The sequence below is a fragment of the Doryrhamphus excisus genome, linkage group LG20, assembly GCF_037039965.1.
Source record: "Doryrhamphus excisus strain RoL-2023G ecotype Guam linkage group LG20, RoL_Dexc_Guam_v1.1, whole genome shotgun sequence".
In the NCBI taxonomy this organism is placed as follows: domain Eukaryota; kingdom Metazoa; phylum Chordata; class Actinopteri; order Syngnathiformes; family Syngnathidae; genus Doryrhamphus; species Doryrhamphus excisus.
The window spans coordinates 8,298,193-8,313,465 of NC_136376.1; the positions used below are offsets into that span (position 1 = coordinate 8,298,193).

Genomic DNA, 15,273 nt, shown 5'->3' on the forward strand with positions numbered 1-15,273 from the left:
ATTCTTTTCATTAGAATGGCAATATCAGACATATAATACAGTTTCCCCCCTTTCCCTGCAAAGCTTGTGTATTTCCTGCTGTGTATTTGTAGTAGTAAAGTGAGTCCTCATCATCCATCATCCACCTACTACGTGAATGCCCCCCACCCTCCTTCATGGCCTCAATCGGCCATTGCCTCTCCTTCACCTTAAAAAGCAAGAAGGTCACCCCCTCCCGGCAGCTTTATGAGCCTTATAATTAAAACATGGTGTAAATACTGGAGGTAGTGAAGGGCTGCTCTATAATTCTTTCCCGACTTATCGCCGCATCATTGAAGCAGGAAGACATCTGTTACTTTCACATCCAAAAACACTCTGATGAGTTTTTTTTTTTTTTTTTAAGACAGCTACAGTTTACTTTTCTGATGACACCTGTATTTAATCTCTTGTAGTAAGATGGTGAGCATTGACAGATCAATGTTTGACTCAAGGACGACTGGACAAGATTATTAATGTAGTTTGTTGAGGAACCTGACCTTGTGACCTCAAGGTTATGGAATGAGCCTTGCACAAGCTGAGCTCATGTTTCTTTTTCATATCGCTGAGATTGTAGAACTAAAACCAAGAAGCCGAAACAAAAAGATTTTAAAGTATACAGCAAGTTACCTGCTGTAATACAATCTCTTCTTTGGTGATACTTTTTCAAATTTCCTGTTGTGCTGCACTTTCTTCCCAGGACATTGCCTCGCAGAAGTTTTCTATGCCATCCCCAGTCCGCACGGTTATTGCAGCCGACTTTGACAACGATAATGAACTGGAGGTTTTCTTCAATAACATCGCCTACAGGGGGCCCTCGGCCAATAGACTGTTTAGGTATGCCGTCCGTAGTCCTCCAGCCATTCCACAATCATCACAACGAGTTTGTATAATTGTTTAAGGAGCATCAGTTCACTGACCACAACATTAGGTCAAACAAACTACATTTCACAATACTACTGAGAGCTGTTTTTAATATTATGTATTAGTTTTGATGTATTTGTTGAATAATAGGAGCATGATGCAGTGCGATTCTATACTACAGCATACTTCACCCTTAACTATAGTATATCTCTCATTGAGAATATTTTTATGTTGTTGAGGTGCAGGTATATCTGCAGGTGTGCCTAATGTTGTGGTCCTGTATGCTGAGAAGAATGTAAGAAATCCCAGCCAAGAAATCTTATCTGGCATCCTGCCTCCTGCACACATGGGCGCCTCTTTCATTAAGACACTTTTAGGTTGGGTCTCCTCGCTAGATAATATTAATGAACTCAGCCCTCCAAACACAATCTTAAGATGCATATCGAGTTGCTGGAGCTTAATTGTAGCATAAGCCCAAGCAGCTTGAATGAACAACACACAAAAAATAAAAAAAACATCTAATGAATGTTGCCATTAGGGGATGAATCCAAACATGTGGAATATCAGTTTAAGCCCCAGCGATTTTCTGGATGAAAACACTCCTGCTTGCTAGGTCAATGAGAGAGAATTTGTCTTTTTGGGGATGATGAAGATGGTCTGATGGGGGTCACCGCTGCATAGTACTTGGCTATGTTGTTGTTTATTTTGAAAATAAAGCAAGTCATTTAACTCTGCTCTCAAGCCTTAAGAAACAAACTTCGACTAATTAATTCACTATATGACCATCAATATTTAGCTGAGAACAGGTTTATTAAGAAACAAAATGTAAAAATGATAAACAACAACAATTCAAATAGCCACACTGTTTGCACACAATAAGTCTATATATGAAGGCCACATTTACACCATGCAGTAACTACAGAATATACAAAAGCTAAATAAAAATACCCATATACAATGTATGCAAAATGTATGTACAAAAATGATGGGTGTAGGGATTTGTTATCATTTGTAGTAATGTGAATTGGTGATTGCTTTACATTTGAATCACTGTGACTTGTTTTATTATAATTAAATTGAAAGTGTTGTTTTTTTTCCCAACAATATTTAGTGCCCTCTGGAGGCCTAGATTGCGTATGGGCCTGCTGACTCTGAGTACACAGTAACTAAGATGTAAGATACATTTGTGTTGATTAAATAGAAAGCAATGCGGTAATGTATTTTATACGTGATTAAAGTATACTGTAATCTGAAGATTAAGAGATTAGGGAGTGTGGAATTGGTTGAAACTCATTTTCCATATTTGTTCTCTGATATTGGTCACAACCAAATTAACATAAACAGCACTGATGATTCAACACAGTGCTACTCATTGCAAGCTAAATCCATTATGACATAATATATTGTTAAACTACATTTTTGATAGTTTGTTGTTGTTTTGACCTTTGGGGTATGTTGGTAGACAAGTGACACAAGAGTGACAGATTCTGACCTTATCTCATTGGCAGGGTGAGCAGGAGAGAGCATGCAGACCCACAGATCGAGGAGCTGAACGTTGGTGAGGCGTCTGAGCCAGAGGGGCGAGGAACCGGTGAGAGTTGAGCAAATGCTGCCCTGCAGCATGAGAGATCATGTTGTTAGAATGAGCCAACAACAGAAGTTTCAAATATAACCCTGCTGTTCCTTTTTCTGCCGTTAGATGGCACTAGAACTCCACTTCTGTACATTGCCCTTAAGTGTGCATCATTACTGTGATGGCTCTGCAGGAGCTGTAGCTACAGACTTTGATGGAGATGGCCGTCTGGAACTGCTGGTATCTCATGGTGAAAGTGCAGCGCAACCACTTTCTGTCTACAAAGTCAACTTGGTAGGTTTTTGCCACAAATAAAACTATTCTTTTTTTTCCTCTTCTCAAAATATATACTGCGTGTATTCCCAAGGGAACCAACAACGCATGGCTGCGTGTGATTCCCCGCACCAAGTTTGGTGCTTTTGCCAGAGGAGCTAAAGTGGTGGTGTACACCAAGAAGAGTGGACCCCATACACGCATCATTGATGGAGGTTCAGGGTACCTCTGTGAGATGGAGCCTGTCGCACACTTTGGCCTTGGTAAGAATCATACTCTGCAAACTTAAGCATGGCAAACTTCATAACTCCATATTTTTATTCATTTTCACTTCCTGTAGGTGTCATGGCCAGGTGTCCCAAACCATTTGTCCAAGGCTAAGTTCACATTGCATGGTATGATGTATGATTTTTACAATTTTGTTGTTCACATTCCCAAAAAAGTGACTTTTCGATGCGAACGCAAAGCATCCAGTAAGCATCCGGTCACATGCTTTGCTGTATGTTTACATAAGTAAACAATGATTTTGTTCAACGGGAGTCGATATCTTCATACAAATTATCCTGCGTCGCAGATTAAGAAGAAAGAGGCACAACTATGTGGAGAACTTGATGTGATGTCTATTCCCACTGTGGATATTGGACCAATCCACCCACACATATCGGTGATGGGACATTGCCGCAAGCATTTTTTTGGTAATATGAATGACCACATGAACAAAAGGTGTGCATATTGGGCATCAGACCCTGCAGTGTGAACCTAGCCTAAGTGACCTGACTGTTTAAACTGGAGTAGCATCACAGATATCGGATTTCTTCATACGAATGAGGCCTGAGTTGCATTTGAAAAAAAAAAGAAATTTATATGTACACTGATTATAGGTATGAGCAAAAATTGACCTGCAGTGTGAACACAACCCACTGTACTGTACTGTATAATATTTGGACACCCACCACATGGTAATTTAAAATATCCCACAATATCTGATTAATACCATGTGAAACAAAGATTCTATCATTGTTTTGCATGTAAACAGCTGATTATAATAACTGATGACACACAGATGGTGAGAGATAGAATAAGCAGAAACTTCATGTGTAAAGCATCAGGCTGTTACCTCCGGCGTGATTGGACACCCGAGGGAAAGTAAAGAATCTGTGGGAGAGATGGATTGGATTGGTGCTGGGGGGGGGGGATTTGCCTCTGGATGCTGGCCTGCTTTGTCACAAACTGGATCCCAGTTTGGCCCACACACACCGCTGTAACGTCCGACAGTCTCTCCAAGGCCTTCCAAATACACAGACACACACGCAAACCCACAACAGCAAACCTTTGGCACCAGATTTGCCACACAAGAGAAGTCCACACTTGCTAAAGGCATCAGTCACTCACCACCTCTCAGCCACAAAGTGACATATGGGTGCAAGTAGACATGAAATATTTTGAGGCACACCTGCTGGCTAGATTTGTCTGTCTGACAAAATAACTTGTGTTTGCACTACAAATGCCATTTTAATCAAGACTCTTCCTGAAGAGAGACATATTTTTGTACCGATTTAGGACAGATACGACGCTTTGTAAAAGTCTTAGGTTACACCTACTGGTTTAGTGCCTTTTTTCACAGCAAAATAAAACTAAATAATAATAAAATAATAATTGATAAAGAATAAAAATAATAGGAAGGCTTTAGTAATTACATTTTAGTTATAACTCATGCATGTAGAGGAAATGTTACTGTTTTGTTGGTTGACTATGGCCCATTATTAGTCAGAAAATATTGAATATTGAGTATTCTGGTCACTAGGCGTCAGTAATGCCACACTGCCTGCAAAGCTCTCCTCCCATTTCTTGTGGAAGTGGTTAGTTGTTGGCTTCTTTGCCATTCACCCCCACTCCATTTGAAACCCTGTCTTCTTTCTTTCCCTTAGAAAAATGAATTGGAGACTAATAAGTTAGCTCGCTAGCATCCTCTGCTTAAAGCCGTGATCATCTCTTACGTCCCTGCAGTGATCCCGTAGCCTGTCCATTAACAATTTTGTGAAAACAAAGAATAATAGGAGTGTAAATGTGACTATAGGGGTGTTATTTCATGTCTCCAGTGCTCTAAAAATGGTTAAAATTAGAAAGTCAAAAACAGCTTTTCTCTCCTCTAATTATGAAAATATTAATATTGAATCATACTTTTCTGGGAATTCAGTTATCGCAGTTGCATCTGGAACTAATTAACTCACAAGGGACGACGCATTTGCATACATTTGTATTTTCGACCAATTACAAAATGCCTCTTACAGTTTTCTATGTCGCTTTGACTTTAGGTCAACTTCACAACCGTAAAATGAGAATTGTGTCTCTGCTTTCTTAGGTAAGGACGTGGCCACAAATGTGGAGGTGTACTGGCCAGACGGTCGCTCCATCGCTCGACCGTTGGAACCATCAGAGATCAACTCTGTGCTGGAGATCCACTATCCAAGAGACGAAGAGGAAATCACGCCCACTGTGGAAATAGAGGTACAGTACTGTGGTCCTAGAAGGCCACACTGGATGGCTGTATTGCTTCACACTTGATAACTACACTTCCTGCATGGACATAAAAGTGGTACATAAAGTGGTCATCTACAACCATGCATTCTTGGTTTGTTAATTTATTGTCAAGGTTGACACACATAGTCTTAACTCTTTATCTTGCAGTGCGGTCACGGCTTTGCACTTAATGAAAACGGCCGCTGCATCGGTGAGTTGAAACCTCCAGCTCGTTGTGGTCTCGTGTCAGAATCATGAAGCTCGGGTGCCTTCTCCTTCTGCCCTTTCCTCCTGTTCCTCAGATAAAGATGAGTGTACCCACTTTCCCTCTGTGTGTCCCTCCGACCGTCCTGTGTGTACCAACACCTACGGCAGTTTTAAATGCCGTGCCAAGAAGAGATGCAACCAGGGCTTTGAGCCCAACTATGATGGGTCTGCATGCGTGGGTGAGTGGTTAATTGTAGAAGTAGGCGATTTTTGGAGAAAAGCTATTTCCGATATTTGAAAACTTTAGAACATTCATTTTTACCGCTTATCCTCACAAGGGTAGCGAGGGGTGCTGGAGCCTATCCTAGCTGTCTTTGGGCGAGAGGCGGAGTACACCCTGGACTGATCGCCAGCCAATCACAGGGCACATATAGACAAACAACCATTCACACTCACATTCATACCTATGGACAATTTGGAGTCGCCAATTAACCTAGCATGTTTTTGGAATGTGGGAGGAAACCGGAGTACCCGGAGAAAACCCACGCATGCACGGGGAGAACATGCAAACTCCACACAGAGATGGCCGAGGGTGGAATTGAACCCTCGTCTCCTAACTGTGAGGTTTGCGTGCTAACCACTCGACCGCCGTGCAGCTCAACTCTATAGCATCTATTTTTTTTAATTGAATAAGGATTTGGAGTGCATGACAAAATGGAAACGCAAACATCTCGAAACGTAAGAGTCATTTATGAAATATATTGCACAACATAACAGCAATAGAACCAATATTGTAATTGCAGTATGTAAACAACAGTGCAGCAAATGAGTTTCACACCAACAGCTCAGTAGCACAACCAAAATTTGAAAACGCATGCAGAGGTAGTTAAACCAATGATGCTTTCAATGCAGCTACCGCCATCTTGTGGACGTTATACAAAAATACATCAGGAGATTGTATGCAGCTGACAGCTGTTAATGCCACTATTCTGACCAGGCACTAATTAATTAGAGACCCCAGTGGTTATTTGCTTTTGTAGAGGATGTACCCGACAACTTTAGGACACTTGCCGGCTAATTGATTTACATTCAAGCATTTAAAGTACTTTATATACAGTATTGTTTTTAGAATGTACTGTTAACAGTGGTTAACGTCTGTATGACATGTTACATAGACAAATATATTTCTATTTGCATTATTTATGATAGGAAAAGTCTTTGACCAGACTCCTTGAACAGTTCAACCGTAGAGGGAGTAAAAGGTTTTAATGGTGCCGATCTGCTCCGATCCACCGTCTTGCATGACTAATGTGCCCTCCCATGTGAGCCCTGTCAGCCATTCAGGCACAGATGTTGCAGATGTTGTCCAACTTCTTTGTCTGCTCTCTTCTGCAGCCCAGGTGGCTTACTTTGGGAAGACACGGTCTTCTGCAGAATGCACATGGTCAGCTTGTTCTTTCTGGCTGTCACCCATCGGCATGCTTCTTCTCATCTCTAACCATCTCCAGAGTGGACTACTGTAGGCGCCTCCCTCCCTCGACTCAGCTCTTGTCGTTTTAACAAGGATGTATAGAAACTATCTATCCTCTTTCTCGTCATCCTAAAACTTTCTATGGATCAGTGATATTGCTCGTGTACAGCTGTTCCCACCTCTGGACTATACAGGTACTTTGCAGGGAGCATGCTAGAACTAACTCTGTTAGACTCGCAAAGCCCTCACGTCATCACCTGGCATTTATCTCAGCTGGATTTGAACCGAGTCCAAGTCAATAAGCGGAGGCCGCAGTGGGGAACTCGCTGCTCGGAACCGACTGGTTCCACCAGCCGCTTTCATTAGGGACACGCCGAGGTCGCCATCTGTATGTGCACAATGCCACTCTCATTCTATGTTCAGGCTTACCGGGATGCTGAGAAACACCAGGTCTCCAAGCTACAAGTTGTGTGTGTGTGTGCGTGTGTGTGTGCTAGGGAACATATGCCAGGCCATCTGCCTGAGGCGGTGGTGGATAACATTTTGTTAACTATTAATAATTCTACAGCACAGTAAAGAAGACATGTTTTGTGAGCAAGCACAAGAAGACATTTAGTTTTAATTACTGGAATCTGCATGACATCACTCCAATTCACTGTTGTAGGAAATCATACAAATTGTTCAGTACGATGTTGCATTCGTTTGAAATCCAAAACATGGTGTGCTGAAAACACAATATTTGGCTCAAAAGCATGAGTGGTTAGGGTGTGAAGATTATGGTGAGGGAACATTATTTTCATTAAAATAATCAATGAATCCCAAAATACTTAGTACTTACAGTGTTTTCCATACATTCATGTGCTCCGCCACAAATAGATTTGGTGCTCACAAACACATTAGAATGCAAGGAATAATAGCATGGACCAGGACGGATTGATGTCGCCAACATAAGGACTAAGTTGCTATATTTAGCGAGTAACCATATCACTCTAGATGTGTTTTTTTCCACACAAAATTAGCATCTAGCGATAAATCTAGAGAAGAGTCTTTGGGAGTCTGCTGCGTGTCCCCATCCCCATCTAAATAAGTTCATTTGGAGTTGTAAAAATGTCTGTGTTTTATTCACTTTTTGCAAATGCGTCATGGCTAATTAATGCAAATTCAATATCACACCATTACGTTAACCCGTGACCGCACAAAATCGCCACAGATAGATCACAGCCCTGTGGGAAACTAACTTAACGTACTTACACAAAATCCAACACAGTTCTCATTAAAACATGCTCCAGGCATCTCTCACATTCACCACAGTTCATTATTTCATTACAATGTATTATCCAAACCTCCCTGCTGATAAAGTTATTCAGTGAACACCATATTATAGAGAAATTAGATTCAAGTAGGAAGGAGAACATGAAGCTTTTATTAAGCAACATCCTGTCCCTGGAATATAATATTTTCCTCTTGGTAATCAAATGAAACCAAAGAGAGCATTTAATGTAACTCTGGTGATTTCCCTGCCCATTTCACAAAAGGTCATGGCAGACAGCGTAAAGAGAGCGGTTAACTCCTATAGTTGTAAAAAACAAAAAATAGTTTAACAGATACCCATAGGGCTGTTTTAAAAAAAATAAATGTGCAAACTCACTGAAAAACAGTAATATATATAAGGTTTTGTGCTTCAAAGTACAATATGAACCAACCCATACTGTTACTTTAAACTCAAAGAGTTGTCATATCACAAGAATAAAGTCAAAATTCATGAGAATAAAGTTGAAATAATTGTAAATTGTATATACTGTAAATATATTAATACAAAACTAAGCAAATCCGTGTTTATTGTAAGGAGAAAAAGATGACAAAGCAACATTTTTATTGAAATAAATGATTTTTCCCCTCAAACAGTGCATGTAAATTTGGTAGTTTAACAACAGAAATGTCATACATCGCTAACCTCTCCCTCCTCCTGGCAACTAAAACCACTAAAGTCTTCTTCAGCATCACAATTGAACAGCTTGATAATTCCTGGATCACACACTTTATCAGCCAGTCCCGAGTAATCCAAACAGAAACTGGAGTAATCTTACCTTTGATCAAACTTACTTAATCTGTAACAGATCGGTGCATAAGACTTCAAAATGTGACATTAGAAACCACTTCACTTTTTCCTGAAGCTGCACTCTAAGCATCATGGGACATGTAGTTCTTTTATCTAAAAATGAGCTGCATCACTGTGCAAGCCACAGGGTTCGAAGCGTGGGGAAACAGCCTGTAGCAGCAGGTTTCACAATTGGTGACATGTTCACTGGTTTACTTTTTTTCATTTAGCTAGCGGCAGCAGGATGAGCAAGTGAACAAGTGAGTTTTGACCGACTCTCTAAAATAACGACAAATTACATTTGCAGCAATGCAAACAAAGGAAAATTAAATATTTCCCCATTTTTTTTCATAAAAATTTACCGTAAAACACTACATGAGCACAGATTTTTAGGCACCAAATGTAAAAGACACATTCATCCATTTCCGAAGTCATGTCTGCATGATTACCTAAACAGTTTTACAAACTGACGATATTCTGGCTCCAACTATGGCCCAAAGCAATATATTTCACAAGCTGCAGACAGCGTGAAATTCCCAATTTATTCACTGCTCTCATCCAATTTGACTGCCTTTACCATCACTGCAACTTCATCACGCAGGTTGTAGTGAAGTCATCTTTGTGCGATTCATGAATATGTCGTATACTATATTTTGTACATCCTGTTCAAAAATTGAGTCGTCATGACAACAATCCATTTATGTGCTGGACACATCTGTAAATACAAAACTCACATTTGCTGCCTCAGATGATTTTAATGACGGATAAACAGCATTGAAACAATTAAAGTCAAAACACTGAGGATCTCTGTCCGACCGACCAGCAATGGTGTCATGCTGGCTTTGTGAGCCAAAGAGCCGTCGGCTAGCAAGAGAGCGTGAACAGCTGCAGGCAGGCCCGACAAGACGGGATCTGATAAAGTCCAATATTTTCGATTTTTTACTCAGTTTTATTGCAAAGATTTAACTTGCATGTGCATGTTCTTAAAAATGTTCCTCCTAATCCCACAGTCCTTATTATTTATCATCAAAGCATGAAAAGAGTTTGTATATTTTCCTAAAAATACGCCAAAGTGGGATGACATTTTATATGTTATGAACAGATGATTCTTTGTTCGACTTAATGCAATATTCATCTTCCTGCTCATTATTCACCGGATAAAACTGTCCCGTCGGAAAACATGGCAGAGGTTACCGACTGTCGGAGGATTGTTCAACGTATGAGCTAATTCCCAAGAAAAAAGGGAAAAAATGACAGCGACGGATATCTCTGCTCGGCTACTTTATCTGGAAGAAGGATTACGTCGCTTTTTGGAAAGAGTGGAAGTGCACGATGACAGAAAGACATCAGTGAATACAATAACAGAACTGTGATAAAGTTTGGCTCAAGAGGACTGAAAAATGGTGTCATTGAATGATGTCTTGGCTACAAGAGGATGCTCTGTGTGTGTGTGTGTGTGTGTGTGTGTGTGTGTGTGTGTGTGTGTCTGTCCCAGCTGTGTTTTCCAGTGCTGTAGCAAAATAAGGCACACAACACAGGAACACAACATGCATGCTTTTAATCACAAATCTCTCCTACAAGCACACAATGTCTACATTGAACTTTTGGTGTTGATGCAAGACAGAACAGTTATGGTAAGTTACAATATTGTTGACAGGAAAGAACCAAAAGTGGATTTGTTAAAGAATAAATGGGCTGAAATGAGCCCGAGCTATCGAAATGTTTACATCAGTGGTGTCATTGGGGCACTTTTTATTTTTTATTTATTTTTTTAATTTATGGGCCTTGGCTGCTTATTATTGGTCCTTAGCACATTGTAAAACAACTACAATTAAAGAAGAAAGCTAAAAAAAAAAAAACAGCAAAAATCTATAAAAGGGCATTCATTAAGGAGAATAAAGTCATAGTATGAAGTGGAAATATAAAGTATAGAAGATTTTTTTTTCACAGTCGTAATATTATGAGAAACAAAAATGAAGTTGCAATTTTAGGAAATTTAGGTTGGGTAAAATATATTATTATATGTATAAGATATTATTATTCCAATACTGAAGTTAAAACATTACGAGAATAAAGACATCATATAAAAAAGGTGGGATAAATAAATAATAGTAAAATTTAAAAAATAATTGTAAAAAGTTGTAAAAAAATAAAATTGAAAAAAAATTATAAACAAAGGAAAAAGTTTAACATGAAAGTCATACTAAAAATATGCTTTGATGCAGGCTGGTTTTTCTTGAAAAATAAAAATGTCTTTGCTTTGTATGCAGCCCCAAGTTAAGAACCAAACACAAACAGTTATTGATTTGGTTCACAACATCAGAAAAGAGAAAAAAATGTTTTCCAGTCAAAGCTTTTGTGTATGAATATCATGTTTTGCCTGAAACACAAAGATAATAGGTCTACTTTCATGCATGACTAAAAAATATTCTCATTTGAGAAGCTGAAATTAGAGGATATTTACATTTTTTTAAATAAAATATATTTTTAAATAAACTGCTGTTTGTCTATACTGTATTTGTCCTGTGATTGACAGGTGAACAATCCCACCTCTTGCCCACGGCCTACCTTGAAAAGAGATTTATGGATAATCATAATTGCATCAGCTCATCTGAAGTCATTTTATTACATTCCATCCTGTCTGAATGAACATAATTAAAGCGATCCAAGCAGAGTTAACATCTGTAATTACATTCCATGTAAATCTTATTCGGGATAGATACATCGGTAATTTTAAAAAGCTGGTTATTTTGCTCCAGATATAATTGTAATACAATCCATGAACCTTCATTGCCGTCATGCCGGGCCTTCTTCTCGCTGTCACATTGGCGCACCATTCCCATTTATTTGTCTCCCCGAGTAAAAATGCAACACAATAACTTTGGCGTCACTTTGAAAACAGTTGATTGCCGCTGATGTTCTAAGTGGAACCACGCTCTTCCAACTTGGAAAAAAGCCGGGGTGGGTCAACACAAGGGCTGTCTGTCAGGTTGAGGTTAAATAGGTTTTCATGCCAATGTTAACAGGCAGGGCATAAGAGGGTGAAATAAGTACAATAAATAATCATAAGCTGGCAGATCAAACCCGTGGGTTCCACTAGGGTGGGGTTCAATGCTGGAATTTCAAAATATGTTCTATGTGCGCTCAATTCGGCCCACAACTTAAAGAAGGCTTGGAGTTTTGTCCCCCTGTGCGATTGAGTTGGTCACCTCTGTTGCAGACAGTCACATTTGTGTTTTTTTAGTCCAGAACATTTGACAGTGAGGCTGGGCGAACAGTTTCATTCTGACAAAAATGTCAAAAAGACAAAAGAAATTCATATTTACAATAAACAAAACCATTGTGGACCGTCATATTTGTATTTGTTTGCCCTTCTGTTAGCTAGCAGGGTTGAGCGGACTGTACCATATTTGATTCTGAGGTAAATGAAACTAAAATGACAAACACTGAAATTAAAAAGGTCATATTGGTGTGGTTCCTGAATGACAAAGTTTTTTTTGTAATTTTTTTAAAATGAAAATGTACATCCTGATTTAGAGCTTGTCCACACATTACTTTATGTAAATGTCATCTACGTCCGTCATTTACTGTGGATGACGCTACCACCTTTACACCGGTTCATACATACAATCTATCGACGCGGTAACACAACGACGGTGTGTTCATCAGTTCATCCATAAAATACATTTTTTGCTACAAAAACATAAACATTCAAACTTACCATTGGCATGTTCGCGGTAGTAGAGTCAAAAAAAAGTCGACGTCAGCAGACCCCTATAAGGACTTCCTCAGCCGCGCACTTCTGTGATGTCACTTCCGGAAGCGATTGGATTTGTTTTAAAAAATTATTTAACGGCAAAATATAAGTTTATTGGTGTTGTACCAATAATATTTTGTTGTATATGATTTCTTTACATTTTTGTAAAGTGAATTTTACTAATTTGTTATTTTTGTTAATTGATTTGTGTGCCTGGTGGGAAGACAGGAAATATATGAAGAGGATTTGCCAACCACCTGTAAAGCAGGTTGCAAGGTGGGATAGTAAAACACAGAAAAACTACAAGTAAAACTACAAGTACAAAAAATTTTCATTACTATTTTTTGCACTTTTTGTCCACATTTCTGTACACCCTGGAAATGGATCTGGAAAGCACAATAAACACCATGACCATTATCTTTTTGACTTTCCTCATTGTTCTGAGGGTCTAATACACAGAGACATATTATATTGCCAAAGTTTAATATTCTCAGATTGAATTCCTGATGTTTGCTCAAGCACTTATGTAATGTCATTCTGAAATAAATAAGTATTCATCGACGATTCCGGACATATAAGGAATGGCAGACTTTAAGTGCAGGCCTGGCTTTTGTCCGCTGCCAAGAGCGTTCCCTGAGAGGCGGTGTTTGATGCATGTACATGCAAGCACACAATGGTACACTTCATTTTACGTACAGTGCTGCCTGTGCCAAACCCTCCTGCCACTTTAAATCATTTTTGAACACTGGAGCAACATTAGTTTGCTGACTTTTTGCTCATTCACAGAGAGAAACAGTTCAACCAATCAATAGCAGAGTTTATTTTCTACTTCTGTCTGGACTGTGGAAAAGACAGCCGTATTTCATGTTTGGAGAAAAAGGGCAGGAAAGGGCGTAGAGGAAGTGGAATGAAATGAGGGAAACATGTGCGGCCAAAGTGCAAGGAATGTGAAAACTTGGAAATAAAACAATTGGAGCAACAACATGGGAAGAAATAAACAATGTGAGGGGAAAGAAAGGAGGTCTGTGTGGAGGTGGAGAACTGCTTGGTGGTGTCAATGTGACCTCTGGACACGGGCACAGGTGTGGAGATGTCATATTATGTGCCAGAACAGCATCATCATTGGCTTTATGAGCAGGCGGTGATGGATTTACTGTGCAGACACACACACTACGCAAACGAATAACACTATAGTCTTCATATCATAACTAATAATTATTGAAAAAAACATCTATCTGCAGTGTATAACATAATGACACGATTATTATTGTGTTGTTTTATTTCTATATGTTAGTATTAGTATATAGTATATACAATATATAATGCATATAATTTTTTTCTCTTTAATATTTCAACTTTATACATTTGTTCTGTTAATATTTGGACTTAATACTCATTTTTCCATTTTTTATGTTATATTCTTAACTGTATTTATTTTTTAATTTTAATTTTAATTTTAATTTTAATTTTAATTTTAATTTTAATTTTAATTTTAATTTTAATTTTAATTTTAATTTTAATTTTAATTTTAATTTTAATTTTAATTTTAATTTTAATTTATTTTTATTTTTATTTTTATTTTTATTTTTATTTTTATTTTTATTAAAAAAAAACCAACACACTTTGGACACCCCTGCTCTAAGTTTTCTATTTAATGTGTAGCCAAAGACAAAACTGGTCAAATCTCCAGCATACAAAATTACAGGCCAATTGTCCTGGCTAGTATGCTCTCCAGAATATCGGAACAAATAACCACTGGCGATCAATTTGGATCCAAAAATAAACCCAGCACAGATTTGTGTATATACTGTATGCACTGAAGGAAGTCATTCATAAGCATAACCAACCCTTTGATTCCGTACCTTTCTAATTTTATAATTAGGATGTTGTGATTAATTGTATCAATAGTTTTTGTCAGATCATAAATATTGCAGCTGCACATTCTGTAGTCTATAGCATAGTACTATTCTGTAATGTATTGATATTAATGAGTGTATCTGCAATGAATTTTATTATTATTATTGATAAACACATTATTTTGGTTACTTCTTTTACCCTAATAAAGTGCTGTAATTAACAGTTTCAGAGCCAGATGTTTGATTTAGAATATGGAGGCAGAACACAGGATTATTTTCTCTTCCCGCTCACTGCCATTAAATGTTTTGCTTTTTTTAAAGCTTCCCAAACCACAAATAAACCAAAGCAAAGCTTACCACTGGTGTGCGTGTCTGAGAAAAGCCAACATCCTAAAATGACGGCAGATTCATATCTGTATAGACAGTATAAATCCAGTTCACCATCATCTCTCAGTACAAAATGACTTCAGGCTTCCAGTAAAAACAGCTTTATAGGAAAAAAAACACCCACAAATCAATTTTGATCAATATGCAAATTATATTTAATAACACATCAAGATGAGAATGCAGAGTCAGCATCTCACCAAGCATCTCACTAACACATCATCTTTTATGCTTCAGGAAGACTTTACAAGCTAT

General features: G+C 38.4%; 1 protein-coding gene and 1 long non-coding RNA gene across 4 annotated transcripts in view; one reads left to right on the forward strand and one right to left on the reverse strand.

Annotated features, from left to right (window-relative positions):
* The window catches only part of LOC131108079 (cartilage acidic protein 1), a 26,161-nt gene extending 18,488 nt beyond the window's left edge, over positions 1-7,673 (forward strand). The window contains exons 8-15 of one of the 3 annotated variants that reach the window (XM_058058833.2): positions 716-852; positions 2,388-2,470; positions 2,646-2,746; positions 2,820-2,988; positions 5,088-5,233; positions 5,414-5,456; positions 5,548-5,691; positions 6,848-7,673. In XM_058058833.2, the coding sequence (XP_057914816.1) occupies positions 716-852; positions 2,388-2,470; positions 2,646-2,746; positions 2,820-2,988; positions 5,088-5,233; positions 5,414-5,456; positions 5,548-5,691; positions 6,848-6,975 (951 nt within the window). In that variant the 3' untranslated portion in view covers positions 6,976-7,673. Of the gene's footprint in view, positions 1-715; positions 853-2,387; positions 2,471-2,645; positions 2,747-2,819; positions 2,989-3,065; positions 3,121-5,087; positions 5,234-5,413; positions 5,457-5,547; positions 5,692-6,847 lie in introns of those variants that run through there. The other 2 variants (XM_058058834.2, XM_078799344.1) reach the window with 2 other exon arrangements.
* Positions 1-12,828, reverse strand: part of LOC131108080 (uncharacterized) — a 24,097-nt gene extending 11,269 nt beyond the window's left edge. Inside the window, exons 1-2 of the long non-coding RNA XR_013630444.1 lie at positions 12,743-12,828; positions 2,372-2,493 (exon numbers count right to left, since the gene is read on the reverse strand). This is a non-coding gene — a long non-coding RNA (uncharacterized LOC131108080). The remainder of the gene's footprint in view (positions 1-2,371; positions 2,494-12,742) is intronic.
* Positions 12,829-15,273: the final 2,445 nt, after the last annotated feature.